The 19,429-nt window shown below is 35.5% G+C and overlaps 1 protein-coding gene across 2 annotated transcripts in view; it reads right to left on the bottom strand.

Moving 5' to 3' along the window:
* SHOC2 (SHOC2 leucine rich repeat scaffold protein) overlaps positions 1–19,429 on the bottom strand; it is a 96,311-nt gene that overhangs the window by 23,016 nt on the left and 53,866 nt on the right. For both annotated transcript variants that reach the window (XM_032313885.1, XM_032313884.1), the window contains exon 3: positions 4,594–4,731. In XM_032313885.1, the coding sequence (XP_032169776.1) occupies positions 4,594–4,731 (138 nt within the window). The remainder of the gene's footprint in view (positions 1–4,593; positions 4,732–19,429) is intronic.

The following is a 19,429-nucleotide window of genomic DNA, read 5'->3' as shown; positions in this document are numbered from 1 at the left end:
ACACTGAGAAACATAATGGAGTTCTTAAATTTCAGAAATAAAGGAAAGTACTCTGGGTGGCCAGGCAAAAAGATTAAGTCACAATGGGAAAAAATTGGACTGGCTTCATACTTTTGTACATTTAATGCCAGAAGATAGTACAACCACGTCTTAGTTTTACTAAGATGCTTAAGGAAACAAAGCTGGACCCAGTGATTTTTATATCCATCCAAACTGTTCAAGTATAAAAGTTACAAACATTCTATAACTAGGGAACTATTTATTTATGAACCATTTCTGAGAAAAGTACTGTAAGACTGACTTGAGCCTACCCAGAGATGACTGGGGCAACTCTGACTACACAGGACTGTTGATGAACATTAAGAAGAAAAACAGGGATGCCTGGGTGGCTCAGTGGGTTAAGCCTCTCCCTTCGGCTCAGGTCATGATCTCAGGGTCCTAGGATCGAGCCCCACATTGGGCTCTCTGCTCAGCGGAGAGCCTGCTTCCCCCCTCTCTCTGCCTGCCTCTCTGCCTACTTGTGATCTCTCTCTCTGTCAAATAAACAGATAGAATCTTTAAAAAAAGAAGAAGAAGAAGAAGAAGAAAAACAACTACAGATCAGCATAACAAGATATACCATAAATGTTGTATGTCCCAACAAGTGTCATCTGACAAAAATTAGGAGGGGAAAAAAAAGACAAAAAAGGACAGGTAGTAGAATAAATGCCCTGGTTGCCTCACCTATGTCACTCTAACTCAACAAAAGAAAAGTAAATTAGAAAGTATTCTGAACAGAAGAAAAACACAATATATCAGGATTGGTTAAATGCTACTAAAGCAGCACATAAGGGGAAATTTATAGCACTAAATGCACACATGACATAAAATCTTCAATGTAAGAACATACAACACAAACTATATTGATATGTCATTCAAGAAAACTCATGAAAAAACAAAAAATTCACATCAATGACCTCTAAGCTTCCTCCATAAGAAACTAATAAATAAAACACAAAACACATAAAGGGAAAAAATAAAGGTCAAAGTGGAAATCAATGAAATAAAAGTCAGAGAAATAATATAGAAAATCAGTAAAATTTAGAGATAATCAATTAAATTGACACAACTCTAATCAAACAGTTAAAAAAAAAAAACTAAGTTACCGATACCAGGAATGAGAGAAGTGACATTACAACAGATTCTATAGATATCAAAATAATAAGGGATTATTATAAACAATTTTATGCCTATAAATGTGACAAATATGACAAATGAAATGGACCCATTCCTTGAAAAACATAAATGATTAAGTTTGCTCAAGAATAAGGTGGGGGGGGGGACGCCTGCGTGGCTCAGTAGGTTAAGCCTCTGCCTTCAGCTTGGGTCATGATCCCAGGGTCCTGGGATCGAGCCCCACATTGGGCTTTCTGCTCAGTGGGGGGGGCCTGCTTCCCCCATCTCTCTCCGCCTGCCTCTCTGCCTAACTTGTGATTTCTCTGTCAAATAAATAAATAGATTCTTAAAAAATAAAGAAAGAAAGAAAGAAAGAATAAAATGAGGGTTGGGGCTCCTGGTAGCTGAAAGCGTCCGCCTTCAGCTCATGATCCCAGGGTGCTGGGATAGAACCCCAGATCGGGTTCTTTGCTGGAGGGGAGGCCTGCTTTTCCCTCACCCATTCCCCCTGCTTGTGTTCCCCTCTTTAGCTGTCAAATAAATAAATAAATAAAATCTTTATTAAAAAAAGGGAAGAAAGAGAAGAAAAAGAATAAAGTGAGGGGCAACTAGGTGGCACAGTTGGTTAAGCCTCTGACTCTTGATTTCAGTTCAGGTGGCGATCTAAGGGTTGTGAGGTGGAATCTCATGTAAGGCTCCGTGCTAAGTGCAGGGTCTGCTTAAGACTCTCCCTCTCCCTCTCTCTCTCTCTGCCCCTCCACCTCCTCTCTAAAATTAATCTTTTAAAAATAAAAAAGTGACAATCTCTTAAAGAAATTGAAAAATTTTTTAAAATTTATTTATTTATTTGAGAGAGAGAGAGCGCAGGGGAAGGAACAGAGAACCCTCAAGCAGACTCTGACCAACACAGGGTTCGATCCCAGGACCATGAGACATCATGAGTAGCTGCAAAATCCAGTCTGCCGCCCAAAAGGCACCCCAAAATTGAAATGTTTTTTTAAAAGCATACCTATAAAGAAAAACCCTGGCCCCACTGACTTCACTGAAAAATCTTACCACATATTAAAAAAAGAAATAATGCCAATTTTATACAAATTGTTTCCCCAAACTGAAGAGTACGAAACACATTCCTCCTTACTGTATGTGGCCAGCATTACCCAGAAACTGAAACTAGACAAAGAACAGGTTTTATAACATTATATGTCACTATATGGTACATCCAAAGCAATTAAGTAAATCTAATTTTTAAAACTTCTACTAGAATGTATCTTTTTCATTATGTCTTCTGGAACATCAATCACATTATCTGGGTTTTGTCAAGTTCAGGGAAAGACTGTAGAATTATATTTCATTTAGTTTCTTTATTATATTAGCTCTATTCTCTTTCTAGAACTTCTAGTCCATTCTCTCATGACTCCTCATCACTTACTTTGTATCCTTCTTCCTTTTTGTTCTAGATTCTAATGGACTTCTTACACTTACCCTACACATCTCTATTTTGGTCTTTGGATGTGTTCATTCTATTACACAGTTATTTCCCATTAAATTGAACTTTATATGGCAAAGGTATTTCTAAGGAATGTATTATTTCTTTTTTTTGCACCAGTCTGATCATGTTTTATAAATGCAATAAATATCTTTTCTATGCTCTTTTTCTTCTAGGTTCACTTTTCTTTGTTCATTCTGGCCATTTCAATAGATTTTAAAATAGAAAAGCAAGGGGGCACTTGGGTGGCTCAGTCCTTAAATGTATGCCTTCTGCTCAGGTCATGATCCCAGGGTCCTGGGATTGAGCCCCACATCAGGCTCCCTGCTCAGCAGGAAGCCTGCTTCTCCCTCTCCCACTCCCCCTGCTTGTGTTCCCTCTCTCCGTCAAATAAATAAATAAAATCTTTAAAAAAAGAAAAGAAAAGAAAAGCAAGAAATAATTAGGTGCAGTCTCTACTGATCCAGAAATCAGATTTTTTTTATTTATATAGGAAATCTGGTAAAATTCTTAAGAATATAGTAGAATAGTTCACTGTAAGTTGTACACTATCTTGCCTTTCAGAAATAAATCTAATGCAGGTAACTAGATAACTAGAATACTTAGTCTGTTGCTACTACAAACAGTAATGTGATATAAAGAACACTGAGCCAAGAATCAGGAAGATGTAGGTTCTAATGGATAGCTACTATATCCTAAAGAAGTCTCAGATTAGTTGTCCTGCAACCTAGAACAGTTTATTGTAACATATTAAAAAACTCCTTAATAACTGCTTCTGTTTCAAGTAATGATAGACTAGCTAATTCAGATAAACCCTCCCACCAAAAAAAGTTAAATATGCTTCCAAAACAAAAATCAGAGAGCTAACAAGATAATGACTAATTACCAGGCCAGATACCGGCTGGAAACCCAAGAAATAAGCACATAATGGAGAAAATTTTGTCCTAAGGAGTGCTTCTCTAACTGGAAGACACAGCTGATAAGGCATGTTTTTCTGCCTAGAGTCAAAATCTACAACCAGCCAAGGGTGGGAAGTCTAGAAATCAGTACCAACTGGGATACTACAGGGTTCTCTACCCAGCACTAAGGGTAAACCAGAGGTAAAATAGTCCTCCAATCGGTCTACAGACTACCTGGGAATGACGTGGGGGACCAGAAAAATTTCAAACCTTAGGATACAGATGGATTCAAGTGGTCACTTAGGTACCTGACAGAAACAAACAAAAATCCTTCTGGAGAAAGATATCACCGTTCTAGGCCTCTTATGATATAGTAAAAACCTCATAAATGTTCATTACTGCAATTACAAAAATTAAGTCCAGGTGTAATTTTCCTAAATAAACATTACAGTATCCTGTAACACACCAGTAACTAAAAAGGTGTCCGAACTTTTAAAAAGTTGCTTTACTGTTTGTATAAATTTATGGACATTTAGAAAAATAAAACTGTGTAAATACAGAACATTTCACAGTAGGACACTTCAATTTTTTGAGTCTGGCTAAGTCTTTGAAACACATTTTCTACTTCAAGGCATCTCTTCTCTTAGACCCTTCAACAGTGGAAATGAACAAGCTTTAAGTTACACTGCCCATGTTTTAAAGACTAAACAGCAGTGGTTTTATTTTTTCAGTATGTTTGCTTTAGCAAAGAAGGGACCACACCCTATATAATAGCATGCAACATTCTGAAATAAGCAAAAACAAAAATGCACCCATTCTGCAATTTAAACAGTTATAATAAAATATATACTCAATATTCAATACTTCCAAATTCTGTCTTCTTTATAATCTGATCAAATTCATTTCCTAAAACCTACTTAGAAATGGAAATAAAAAGTCTTGCTATTTTGACAATAGTGAATTTTAATCTTTTAACTTTTATTATAGAAATGTACCAAAAATAGTCTTTTTAATGTTCAGGTAGCTATAAATGACTATCGATATAATGCATACCTATAGTATCTGGGAGGTCTAGCAGTTCATTGTGCTGCAAGTCAAGGTTGGTTATCTGTGTGCAGTTTCCAATCTCCTTTGGGAGGTGTTCAAGTTGATTGTGAGCTACATCCAGCGTAATGAGGTTACATAATTCACCTGTAAAATTGGCCAACATAAAAATTTAACAAGAATTGTTAAAGAATACATTAAGTAATACTGAAGGAAAGAAAAAAAAAAACAACCCTTCATTTTCTATATCATAATTATACCTTTCTGGAAAATGTAAAAATCAAACACAAGCTCTAAAACTTATTAGAAAAGGACATCTTAAAATACTGAATCATTATGTTGTACGCCTAGAACTAATGTAATCTGTCGATTATACTTCAATAAAAAAAGAAGAAAATGACATCTGATAAAGTTAAAAATATAAATGACCGCCAACTAATACTACATATGTAGTTTTAAATAACCAATTCAACCACATTTATGTTTGTGTATTCCATATTTTAAGTAGCGCTCACTAATTTTTTTAACCAAATTCAACACAGTAATATATTAGATTCATCTTGAATTCAATTTGACAGTCACCTTCTACCTCAAAATATATATATAAAATCTCAAATAGGCATATGTTCTGATTTTATATAAATATACAAAGTGAGATAATCAATGAAAAACTGCTTCTAGATTTTAATAGTACTCCACAAGGATAGAAAATAAGGTATATTTCTCCACATTCTAGATGAAAGAGTTGTACTGGCAATTTCGATTATTCTTAGTGTTATTCTGCAACACTCTTCCTTGCAGAATTCTTTATTTGAACATACTGTTCAAGAACTTTGTAATTTGTAACAGCTACATTGGTTCTCTCATGACTTCCCTTTTTTTCCAAAGGCATTAGTTATAAATACTGAAAAAGTAAGATAAGCAAATAAAGCACATGTTACTGAAAAAAAAATGCGTCTAGGGCACATTATTAAGCCGTATTACTATAAACACAGGCAACAAAGAAAAAACAGGTAAAATGAATTTCATCCAAATTAAAAACGTATATTCATCAAAGGACACTATCAAAAGAATGAAAAGACAACCCACAGAAGGGAGAAAATATTTGCAAATCCTGTATCTACTAAAGGATTAATGTCCAAAATAAAAGAACTCTTACAATTCAACAAGTCCCCAATTTATAAATGGTTAAAGAACTTCAATAGACATTTCTCCAAAAAAATATACAAATGGCCAATGAATACATGAAAAGATGCACGACATCACTAACCATTATAATAATCAAATCAAAACCACAATGAGATACCACTTCACACCCACTAGAATGGCTATAATCAAAAAAACAGAAAATAACAAATGTTGGCAAGGAGGTGGAGAAATTGGACCCTTGTGCTTTACCACCCAGGTTCTCAGGGTGAAGACAGAAGAAAAATCCTTTCCTGTTTTTCCCTAGGCATTGCATATTCAAACTGCAGAAAATCAAAGGCAAAGACAAAATTTTGGAAGAAGTTAGAGGATAAAAGCACCTTACTTTTGAAGAAACAAGGATAAAAACCATATATTCAGACTTCTCTTCAGAAAAGCATGTAAGCAAACAGAGAATGCAATGAAATATTTAAAGTCTTGAAAGAAAAGAAAACCCAAACCCAACCAACCTAAAGTCTGTATCCAATGAAATTATCCTTCCAAGTAAAAGAAAAATAGACTTTCTCAGACAAACAAAAATTGAGGGAGTTTGCCACCAGCAGACCTGGCTTACAAGAATACTAAAAGAAGTTCTTCAAAAAGAAGGAAAATGATATAGGTTAGAAACTTGGATCTATATAAAAGAAGAGCATTGGAGAAGTAATAAAGGTAAAATAATTTCTCACTTTTTTTTTTTTTTTAAAGACTTATTTATTTTTTCTAGAGAGAGAGCAGAGAGGGAGCACACTCGGGGGAGGAAGGAGCAGAGGAAGAAGCAGACTCTCCTTTGAGCAGGAAACCCAATGCGGGACTTGATCCCAGGACCCCAGCTGGGATTATGACCTGAGCTAAAGGCAGATGCTTAACGGACTGAGCTACACGGGTGCCCCAAGTATTTTCTTACTCTTAATTGATCTAAAAGATATTGGTTTGTTCAAAGTATTAGTAGCAACAATATATTAGATGATTACAGATTAAGGATAAATGAATGACAGCAATGTTATAAGGGACAAAAGGGAGGAACTGGGAATATTCTGTTTTAAGGTAACCACACTACCCATATGAACTGGTACAGCATTATGGGAAAGCAGACTTAAAATCAGCTACAAATGCATACTGTAAATACCAGGATGACCACATATATACAAATAAAATTAAAAGAAGTATAAGCAATAGGTTAAGAGAGAAAATGAATAAAATGCTCAATTAAAACCAGATAAGGCAAAAAAAAAAAAGATGAACAATAAAAAGAAGTTCAGCTAATAATAATAGTTACAAATATAACTGAAATTTATCCAACTCATCAGTAAACACTGTAAATGTAAATAATCTAAATGCACCAAATAAAAAACGAGAGACTGTCAGAGAGGATAAAAGAAAAAAGACTCAACCACATGTTGTTTTAAAAAAACTCACTTTAAATTACATAATGGTAAATGGAACAATTCTCCAAAACATAACAATCATTAAAGTTTATATACCTATTTATCTCTGTATCTAGTACAGTGCTTAGTACATAGCCTCATGTTAACTTAAAGAATAAAAGAAGATAACTGGGGAAGATAAAATTTGGATTTAATACTTTTCAAGCCAGAGGGAATAAAATACTTTTTAAAATTTGCCATCATCTTTTCTAAAAAATAATATTTGAAATTTAGTACCTACGAAAATAACTTCCACTACTCTAAAGAAAGATACACAAGCCCAAAAGTGTACAGAGTTGAGGCAAGTAAATAAAACAAACTGGAAGAAGACTATGACTAACTTTACCCATTTGGAACAGCTAGGATTCAACTCAGATCCATTACCACTATATTGCAGGACTTGGAACTTCAGTACTATGACATTTTGGACTGGGTAATTCTTTGCTAAATGAGGCTGTCGGGGTTATGCATAAGCAGCACCCCCAGCCTTTACTCATTAGATGCCAATAGCACCTCCCAAATAATAACAATCAAAACTGTCTCTAGACATTAACAAATGTCCTCTGTCACAACACTGCAAAAATTGCTCTCAGTTGAGAATCACTGCTACGTTGGAATAAGAAAGTTCAATACTGTCCAATCCTCACATTTTTCAAACGAAGCTGGAAATCTAGATCTTCAAATAAAATCTTCAAATGCTAAAATGCTAACAACTAGTTCTTAGGTTAAAACAGAACAAAACACTGTGTTACTGAACGTGTTTGTGGGCTTTTTTCAGTATTCAGGATGCCAGTATGACATCTCTGACCATAAAAACAAATTAGTTACTAACATTTTAGGACAGAAATTTGCATATGACTACCTAATACTAAAACTAAGAAGTGTTTTTAAAAAGCAAAATATAATCATCAAGAGTCAATTAAGTTAAACTTTGATTTGTGTAAATCACCACATGGCAACTGGATTATTTTAAACATATATTCTCTCCTGAAAGTTATCCTCCAGCAATACAACTCTCTGCAAAGTCAGGATATCATGGTAATAGTGACACATTAGGAATAGCATCACCTAATAACACTAATACTTCTTTCTCACAATTTAGTAATCCCTAAATATTCTGAAAATGCTTAAAACTCAGGAAATGTGATTTAATTTTTTTAACAGCACAGAAAAAAATAACATGATTTTAAAATCTGGTCTGTTAGTCCCTGAAATACAGTACACTCAAAATGAAATTACATATATTATTGGGAATAAAATCTGAAAGTTATTTTAGGCTTTCCCCAAAATCTACATATAAATTTTAGGAACCACGAAGAACATTTTCAGAATAGATTTTGTTCAGTCCAAAGAAAAAGTCTAAGAAACTTCAGGGAAGTTTATAATTTATACACAGTTCCCATAAAAATCTAAAATATTTTCAAAACTAATCCAAAACTTTGTATTTAATGCAATTAACAAAACATTTTTAATGTTGGTGGAGGGAAGTGTTTAAGATCTCTTTTCTTTGGAGTTAATACTTATAACTGCCCAAGCTCCTCTTGTCCATAGTCAAATAATTAGAAACATTTGAAAATTGTGAATATATGACAAATTCTGTATTAGACATTGTGTCAGATAAGAGCCTACATTATAATTTGTAAGTAATTTAAATATTAAATATATAAGCAGTTCATGAAATACTTATACACAACTTGTTATTTCTATACTCTGTCCAGCTACATAGTACTTTTAAACATGTTTCACCACATATGATTCAAATATGATAAAACAAAACAATATGTAAATCCATCCCAAATGGTTCTCAAAGACAGTAACTAAGGTTTAAAAGTGACTTGCCTCTGAATGGGTTTAACAGTGGTTTTTATTTCCTACTTTATACATTTGTATTTTGTATTTTGTATATACATTTGTATTTTGTATTTTCCTTCATTTTGTACATTTTTTTATTCAAAGAGAAAAAAGGGAGATTCAAAGAGGTAAACACTAGCAGTCTCTCCTACACTGTTCACAGAAGAGCATTTTCTGACCCATAACAGAAGTTCCCCATCTATGGAGCAGATACATCTTTTATTGAAAACCAATGCATCATACTATCATACTGTTAACATCAGCCATTAATATTACGCATCTTATGACTCATATTCCACATTCAATAAGCAATCTTTTGATTTTATATTTGACTTTCCACACATTTGCCTACAGAGAGAACATAGATTCATTCATTTATCCACTCTACAAATGCTTATGAAACACTTACTAGACACTATCCCAGAGGATGAGGATACAGTAAGAGAAAAAAAAAAAGATAAAATGCCTGCCTTCATAGAACTTGTATTTTAATAAGGAAAAAAACAAATTAACAAGTAATCAAGCGAGGAAGTATTAAGAGCTATCAAAGAAAATAAAGCAAGATAAAAATAAAAAAGTGCCATGGGGAAAGAGAGTGAAGGTACTGGTAATAAGTAAAAGGGAAAGAAATGCTGATGAAGTACCATTTGCAAACAGGCCTGTGCTTCAGGATTCTCTCTCCCTCTCCCTGTCCCTCTGACCCTTCCCCTGCTCCTACATGCTCCCGCACTCTCAAACTCCTGCGTGTTTCTCATTCATTCTCTGTCTGGAATAAATAAATCAGAAAGAAAAGAAAGGAAGGAAGGAAGGAAGGAAGGAAGGAAGGAAGGAAAGAAGGAAAGAAAAGAAAGAAAGGAAGGAAGGAAGGAAGGAAGGAAGGAAGGAAGGAAGGAAAGAAGGAAAGAAAAGAAAGAAAGGAAGGAAGGAAGGAAGGAAGGAAGGAAGGAAAGAAGGAAAGAAAAGAAAGAAAGGAAGGAAGGAAGGAAGGAAGGAAGGAAGGAAGGAAGGAAGAAAGAAAGAAAGAAAGAAAGTGGATCAGATCCACTTAAAGTATTGTAGGCTAAGATGAAGAGTTCAGCTTTGACTAAGAAATGAGTGGTAATTGTAATAAGAGTGTTTATTATTGTTTTTATAGTAGTTCCAGGTTTACAGAAAAACTACCCAGAAAGCACAGAGAGATCCCCTAGATCCTTTTCGCTGCACACAGTTTCTCCTATTAACATCTTCCATTAAGTGGCACATTGTTACAATTGATAAATTAATATTATTAACTGAAAGTTCATATTTTATATTAGCATTTACTCTTTGTGTTGCCCAATTCTAGGGGCCTTGATAAATATATAATATGGTGTACCCATCATTACAGGTATCATATAGAAGGGGCACCTGGGTGACTCAGTCAGTTAAGCATCCAACTCTGGTTTCAGCTCAGGTCATGATCTCATGGGGGATCTAGCCCCACATTGAGCTTTGTGCTCAGTGCAGAGCCTGCTTCAGATTTTCTCACCCTCTCCCTCACTCTTTCCCTCAAATAAATAAATAAAGTCTTAAAAAAAAAAAAAACTAGCCTAAAAATCCTGTGTTCCACCTACACATTCACCACTCTTTCCCCCTCCCAGAGCCCCTAGCCACCACTGATCTTTTACTTTTGCCTTTGTCAGAATGTCAATATATAGTTGGAATCACATAAGATGTAGACTTTTTCAGATTGGCTTCTTTCATTCAACAATATGCACTTAAGGTTCCTCTATGTCTTTTAGTAGCTTGATAGTTCATTTATCACTGAACAATATTCCATTGTATGGTTGTACCACAGTTTGTTTACCCATTCATTTACTGAATGATATCTTGGCTGCTTTCAATTTTTAACAATTATGAATAAAACTGCTAAAAACATTTTGTGTTCAGTTTTTTGTATGGACATGTTTTCAACTCATTTGGGTAAATAACTAGGAGCATGACTGATGGACTGTAATGGTAAGACTACATTTAGCTTTGAAAGAATTTGCCAACTGTCTTCCAAGTGTCTATACCATTGTGCATTCTCACCAGTGACAAGTAAGAGTTTGCATCTACATTTAGTGTTGTTAGTGTTTTGGATTTTAGCCATTCGAATAGGATGTAGTGATGGTGGTGGTATTTTGAAAGAATCTTATAGGATATAAGGGAGCCTAATGGAAAAGCAATAATAATGTGATAATGTTTTCCCTCAAAAAACAAACTCTATCCTGGAAAATTAAGATCTACATAAAAACATATGCAAGTAGGATCCTGTAAACATAAAGTAGGAAGGACATAGGGGCACCTGGGTGGCTTGTCAGTTAAACATCTGACTCTTGATCTCAGCTCAAGGCTTAATCTCAGAGTTATGAGTTTGTGGAGTTTACTTAGAAAAAAAAAATTTTAAAGTAGGAGGTATAAACACATAACAAAGTGATGGGTAGGGAGCACCTGGCTGGCTATCACTGGAGCATGCAAGTCTTGATTTCAAGATTGTAGGTTCAAGCCCCAAACTGGATATAGAGATTACTTTAAAAAAAAAAAAAAAAAAAGTGATGGGCAAATAGGGAAGGAAGATTCTGGCTGGGTGGATTAGGAAAAGCTAGATTTAAAAAGATGGTCAGAAACAAAGACAAGGGGCGCCTGGGTGGCTCAGTGGGTTGAGCCGCTGCCTTCGGCTCAGGTCATGATCTCAGGGTGCTGGGATCGTGTCCCGCATCAGGCTCTCTGCTCAGCAGGGAGCCTGCTTCCTCCTCTCTCTCTCTCTGCCTGCCTCTCTGTCTACTTGTGATCTCTCTCTGTCAAATAAATAAATAAAATCTTAAAAAAAAAAAAAAAAGAAACAAAGACAAGAAGATAGAAGGGAGGGATAGAGGAAGAGAGAGAGAAAGAAAGAAGGAAGAAGGAGAAGAAATAATAAGAGGTAATCAGGGAGGCAAGAAAATCATAGACTCCAATTCTTTTGTTAGGGATATATTCAACAGAAATTAGTCCATATATTTACCAAGAGACTTATATAACAGTAACACAGTAGCACTATTTATATTAGCTCCAAATTACAAAGTACCAAACAACAGGGCGCCTGGGTGGCTCAGTGGGTTAAGCCGCTGCCTTCAGCTCAGGTCATGATCTCAGGGTCCTGGGATCAAGTCTCACATCGGGCTCTCTGCTCAGCAGGGAGCCTGCTTCCCTTCTTCTCTCTCTGCCTGCCTCTCTGCCTACTTGTAATCTCTCTCTGTCAAATAAATAAATAAAAATCTTTAAAAAAAAAAAAAAGTACCGAACAACAGAATGGATAAGTAAATAGTGGCACACTCACACAATGAGGATATTATGCAATAACAAGAATAAACTATCTCTAACTACATACACAATTATGATGAATAATGCCAAGAGGAGAATTCAAACACAAAAACATATACAGATTAAGGATCCATTTATATAAAAACAAAGAAAATTAACTGTTAGAAGAAGTCTGTATGCTAAGTTTACTCTTCATGGGAATAGTGACTGATAGAGGGATCTCATGGGTGGTCTTACTGTTCTACTTTTTTAATTTGGATACTGATACTATACAGTTTACAAAGTCTTCGGTTGTACATTTATGATGTATCAATAAAAAGATTAAAAAAAAAGTCTCTGGCCCAAGCTCCTGCTTTGGACATGCCTTAAACTAAACCATGGCATAAAACCAGAAAAAGCCATTACTTAAATTTGTGTTAGATGGATAATCTTCAACGTATCTTAGTAAAATGTTTTTTTTTTTTCCTCTATGGAAGTTTCTAAAGTCTAAATTAATTCCATTTTGAAAAACTTATTCTCTTTTTGCCTTGTCTTTAGAGGAGGCAAAGGTTGCACACTATAGCCAAGACTTTTTAAGCATGATGTTACCGTATATCCAGACAATGAAGCAAACTGGACATATTCCTTCTCAAAGGTGACAACACTGTCTAGACTCTTGTTGGGATTCTTCCTGCTATTTCTCTGAGCAATATAGCCTGCCAGGTTACTCTTATATATTAAACCCATTTTCATTTTGTAATACAGGAAGTGTTACACATGCAAAAAGAAGTGGGACACAGGATGCCTGATATCTAGAAGTCAGTTGAGATATAAAACTAATGTTCATCAAACAACAGAAGAGTGATTCTGGGAGGAGGAAAAAAAAATTTCCCCTTCTGGAGACTGCAAGTTATTAAAATGCATTTAAGTACCAAATTCCTGAGGAATATTTGGAACTTTTCTAAGTTTCTAGTTTTTCCACATCTTATTTTAGAAAGATCAGTAATCGTTAAAAATATTTTATATGTGGCTTTGCTCAGAGTAGCTTAACAAATACTTGATTAAATAAGTGACAAACTAAATGTGTGGGGTTTAACCAGAATGAAGAGACATTACTATACAAACATCTGAATATACTATTGTCCCTAAAACATAACAGAAAATAAATTACTGCTCTAAGAGCATTAATTCAATCAGTCTGAAAAAAATTCCTATGTTTATGTTCTCTTTACCAGGCACAATACTAGGCCCTGAAGATACAAAAAGAGTACAAGACACTAAATAACCTGATCCCGTGAAACTTAAAATTAGTAGGAGATAACACATGATTTGATGGAAGCCAAAGAGGGCTCTGCTTATGAAATTTTACATTAAGAAGCCATTCTTTAAAGATATTCAAGGCCTTTCATTATCAAAGTTCTTTATCTTTAAGGTGACCATCTCATTCACTTCATCACTCAACAAAAATTTACTGTGTATCTACTAGAAATTAAGCAGTGAACAAAATAAAGTCTATTCTCAAGGAGCTTACTTACATTCTAGTATGCACCAAAGGAAGCATCAGAAAATAAGGTAAGTGCTGTAATTGTTAATAACACTGAAAGTGTTAAGTGCTGTAAACAAAAGTAAAGCAAGGAAAGACAGCTGGAAAAAGAGTGTCTGGAGCGGCAAGGAGGAACTATGTGCATATGTGAACGGAAACACAGGACATGTTAGAGGGAGAAAGGAAAAGAAAACACATCTGGAATCCTAAATATCAAACTAAGGAATATGGACCTTTTTGATCAGTAATAAGGTACAATTTAAAGTTTCTGAGCAAGCAGAACATTGTTCTAAAAGTCTATTTTCTCACAGATTTGAAGGAATGGATTGGAGAAGGCAGAATTAGGAAGCACAGTCTATTAGGAAGCTACTGCAATTAGCCTGAATAATACAATATGAGGGCCTACAGTGAATAATCGAAAGCAGTTGAATGAACAGGCCCCTACACAAGCAACTGAGAGACATGGAAATAGCAATAGGGATGTGGTAAATTATATACAATAGAGGAGTTTTGTTTTTTTCACAGGTGGTTGTGGACCTACATTCTGTAAAACACAAAATTGCATTCTTGGACGTTCCAGCAATATCACATTGTTGATACAAGATTCTATTTTTTTTTTTTTTTTGATACAAGATTCTAAATGCTTACTTTCCATTTGTTGTTAACTTGTGACAAACTGGTGACAAAAAAAACTGGTCGGCCAGCAACCTGTCTGGTGATTAGGCCACATCTGACACGATCTAGAATATAGGAAAAAAAGTCCTAATTCCAAGATCTTGAACAGAGAAAATAATGATGTAATTAAAACAGAACCCAAAAGGAAGAGAAGTGTTTGGTAAGGAGTTATATTTTGATCATGCTGAATTTAAGATATCAGTGAGACATATAGGTAAAAATTTTTGGTTAATTAGGGGAAAAAAATAAACAGGTAAGAAAATATTGTCATCATAGAACATTTTTGTCCCAACTAGAACATTTTTGTCCCAAGAGGGAGTTGGGGTTAAGAACTAAAGAGTCAAATATTGGTCTTCTGACTAATGGTAATAATGGAGTACTAAATAAATTATTTTATTTTTAAATTTTATTTATTTGAGAGTGAGAGAGAGCATAAGGTAGGGGAGGGTAAGAAGAAGAAGCAGACTCCCCACTGAGCAGGGAGCCCAATGTGGGACTCAATCCTGGGACTCCAGGATCATGACCTGAGCCAAAGGCAGTTGCTTAACTGACTGAGCCACCCAGGCACCCTGGATAAATTATTTTAATAACACTATACAAAAGTATGCGGAGAGACTCAAAGCAAAAACTAGAACAAATTCAACTCCTGCAAAAAGGGAACTGTGATAAGCAGACTTTTAAGATGGCCCCAGTAACCCTATCTCATGTATAACTGTATACACTGCATAATTAACACTCCCCTGAGTGTGCAGTGAACTCAGTGACATGTTTCTAATGAAGAGAATATAAGAACAGTGAGGAGATGTCACATCTATGATTAGGTTACAAAAGACTATGCTCTTATCTTGCTACCACTCTCTCTACTGCCTTCTCAGCTTGCATTCTTTGATAAAGCAAGCTGCCATGCTGGAGAGATCCATGTGGCAAAGAAGTTAGGGCAGTTTCCAGCCAACAGACAGCAGCTGAAGCCCTTAGTTCAACACCCTGCAAGCAAATGAATCCTAAAACCAACCACATGGGCTCAGATGTGGAGCCTTTTCCAGAGAAGCCTTCAAGATGGCACCCCAGCCCTGGCTACCACCTTGAGTAAGAGATCTTGGGAGGAAACCCTGAATCAGATGATCTAGCTAAGTTGTGCCTGATTATGAACAAAGACAGTAGTAAATGCGTGATTTTTAAGAGCTATGCTTCACAGTAATTTCTTATGAACAGTAGATAACTTACATAAAAAATTATACTGGCTATGATCCACATTTGTTAAGGCTTTTACCATGAAGTTACTCACAAATCTGGCAGCAGAAAATAAATCTCAAGTAGAAAGTTAAGAGTCCTACTGACCTGAGAAGCCAGAGGGCAAGGTCTAGGATCTATGACAATGGCTGAAATTCAAGGTTGCATATCCTGGAAAGGAGGAAACCACAAAGACTGGAGTACCAAAATCTGCATACACATACCACTCAAATTTTTGACTGACTACAAAAGTACACTTCTGGGAGAGAAGACTGCAAGGAGCCCAGGGGAAAAACAGCAGGTAGAAGCTAAAAGAGCCAAGCAGAGATTTTGACAACTGCCATTCATAGTGGATAAGTTTTTGGAATTTCAGTCCTGCCAAGTTAGAAGAATCAGAAAAGAATATCTCAAAAGAGCCATATTATAAAAATAAAGACCATATATCAAGACTAAATCTCAAAAAACTACAGTATCTCAAATTAAAATTTCATGTGCATGGCATTAACAATAGATTTAGACACTGAAAAAGAAATTATATATAGCACTAAAAAAAAAGGCAATAGGAAATAATCTAAAACACACATAAAAAATGAATACAACATCAATGACCTGAAAGGTAACATAAAGAGATACAATATACATGTAGTTAGAAATCCACAGAATAAAAAAACAAAGGTGCCAAAATCAAGAAAATTTCAAGAAATAACGGTTTAAATCTCTCCAGCTTTGATGAAAACCATAAACCCACAGATCCAAGCTCATAAACTCCAAGCAGCTGGAAACCAGGGACAAAGAAAAATATTTTGTAAATATACAGAGAAAACTAAGACACAGAAACAAAGATAAGAATAATAGCAAAACTGTTGCCCAAAGGTAAGCAAGCCAGAAAAAAAAAAACAAAAAAAAACAAAGAAAACCAAATAAAACCCAGAGACACAGGAGAAGGAAGTTTAAAATACAGGAAAAAGGTAAAAAAGAAAAGGAAAGCTGTCAAACTAGAATTCTATACTAAGAAAAATAGCTTTCAAAAATAAAATCAAAAGGCTTTGAGACAAACAAAAGCCTGGAGAATTCATTATGAGCATACATACACTACAATATATATAAAGGAAGTTCTTCAGAAAAAAAGAAAACAGAAATTCAGATTTACATATAAAGGATGTTAAGTACTAGAAATGGTAAATTCATGGGTAACTATGAAAGAGGTTTTTTGTTTTGTTTTACATTTTGTAATATCTTTAAAAGATAATAAAGAAGGATGAGGGCATGGCAAAGGCACAGGAACCAACCTAAAAGAGTCCACAGTAACCAAAGGTGGAACTGGGCAATAAAATAGTAAGAATCATACTAAATTGGAACCCAAAGAATAGAATAAATGATATAAATCAAGTAATGGAACAAATAAATATATGAGGGAGAGAAAGGACAGTTCCTCCCTATAGAAGAAGATTACATAATGCAAAAGAAATGAGAGAAATTTTTTAAAAATCTCCATTAGAATACAGTACTAATTGTTTCAGGGAAGATCAAGATCCATCCATGAATGCTAAAATCAGGGAGCAAAAGATTAAGGAAAAACAAGATACTGGCATAAACTAAAACCAGCATTCCTTAGGGTAATTATTAAGAAGAAAAAAATTAGGGGCGCCTGGGTGGCTCAGTGGGTTAAAGCCTCTGCCTTCAACTCAGGTCATGGTCTCAGGGTCCTGGGATCAAGCCCTGCATCAGGCTCTCTGCTCAGAGGGGAGTCTGCCTCCCTCTCTCTCTCTCTGCCTGACTCTCTGCCTACTTGTGATCTCTGTCAAATAAATAAAATCTTAAAAAAATAAAATTTAAAAAAAAAGAAGAAAAAATTAACTTTAAAGTAGAGCAGCACAGCAAAAATCACATAACCAAGGTAAAAATCACCAGCAATGAGACATATCAACATCATGTAGCTCTTGATGTGACTCAAGAGGAAAGCACCATAATCACCTCAGTGGCATTCTTGCCAAACACATAATCTCAAACTAGTTATGAGAAAATATAAACCAAAAAATGAGTGATCTATTGCATAATACCTGAGCAGTACTCTTCACAAGTATCAATATCAGAAAAGAAAAGGAAAGACTTTCAAATATCTTTCTACAGGTTGGAGGAGAATACAGACATAGACTATTAAATGTAATGCGGGATTCTGGGACAGAAAAAGGACATTACTGGAAAAACTGGTGAAATCTAAATAAAATTCGTAGTTCACAGTATTATACCAATGTAATTTTTTAAAAATTTATTTATTTGACAGACAGAGATCACAAGCAGGCAGAGAGAGAGGAGGAAGCAAACTCCCTGCTGAGCAGAGAGCCCGATGCGGGGCTCGATCCCAGGACCCTGGGATCATGACCTGAGCCGAAAGCAGAGGCTTCAACCCACTGAGCCACCCAGGCGCCCCCCAATGTAATTTATAATGGTTATATAGAATGTTAGTAACAGAGGAAGCTGGGTAAGGGGTATATGAGAACCCTGTGTACTGGTTTTCCAACTTTTCCGTAAGTCTCAAATTTGTTCAAAGTGAAAAGCTTAAAAAAGATAAAATTTAAAGCAAGAATAAGAGCAATGCATTATTATGGGATTTATAATATATGAATAAAAAGGTATGACAATAATTGCACAAAAAATGGAAGAAGTAAAAGTCCTCTATGTGATGTTCCTAGGGCATACAAGAAGTGGTATAATATTATTTGAATGCAGACGGCTATGATACGTACTGTAAATACTAGAGCAGATACTAAAAGCAAAGTAACAAAGACATATATAACTAATACGCCAACAACTGAGAAAAATGGAACTTATAAAAACAGTCAATCTAAAAGAAGGCATGAAGTAAGAGGAAAAGAATAACATATGGTACAAATAGAAAATAGATGGCTGATTTAATCCAATCATATTAGAAACTATATAATGTAAATGGTCCAGACCCTTCAAGCAAGACACAAACTTCTAGGATTAACAGGATCTCAGCCATATGTGGAATTTAAGACAGACAACAGATGAACATATGGGAAGGGGTTGAAGAAAAAAAGGAGAGGGCGCCTGGGTGGCTCAGTTGGTTCAGCAACTGCCTCAGCTCAGGTCATGATCTTGGAGTCCGGGGATCCAGTTCCGCATAGGACTCCCAGCTCCACCGGTCTGCTGCTCCCTCTGACCTTCTCCCCTCTCATGCTCTCGCTGTCTCTCTCTTCAATAAATAAATAAAATCTTAAGAAAGAAAGAGAGAGAGAGAGAGAAGGAGGGAAACAAGCCATAAAAGATTCTTAACAAGACAGAACAAACTGAGGGTTGATAAAGGGAGGTGGGTGTGGGATGGACTATAGATGGGTAATAGGAATTACAAAGGACACATGTTATGATGAACACTGGGTGTTTTAATTAAGTGATGAATCACTGAATTGTACTCCAGAAACCCATACTGTACTGTATGTTAACTACCTAAAAATTTTTTTTAAATGCTTTATTTCTCGGGATCACAAGTAGGCAGAGAGGCTGGCAGAGAGGAGGGGGAAGCAGGCTCCCCATTGAGCAGAGCCAGATGCGGGGCTCAATCCCAGGATCTTGGGATCACAATTTGAGCCAAAGGCGGAGGCTTAACCCACTGAGCCACCCAAGCGCCCCTAAC

The sequence above is a fragment of the Mustela erminea genome, chromosome 14 (assembly GCF_009829155.1).
Source record: "Mustela erminea isolate mMusErm1 chromosome 14, mMusErm1.Pri, whole genome shotgun sequence".
NCBI classification, from domain to species: Eukaryota; Metazoa; Chordata; class Mammalia; order Carnivora; family Mustelidae; genus Mustela; species Mustela erminea.
Note: the sequence above shows the minus strand (reverse complement) of the source record. Positions and strands in the feature narration are given on the sequence as shown.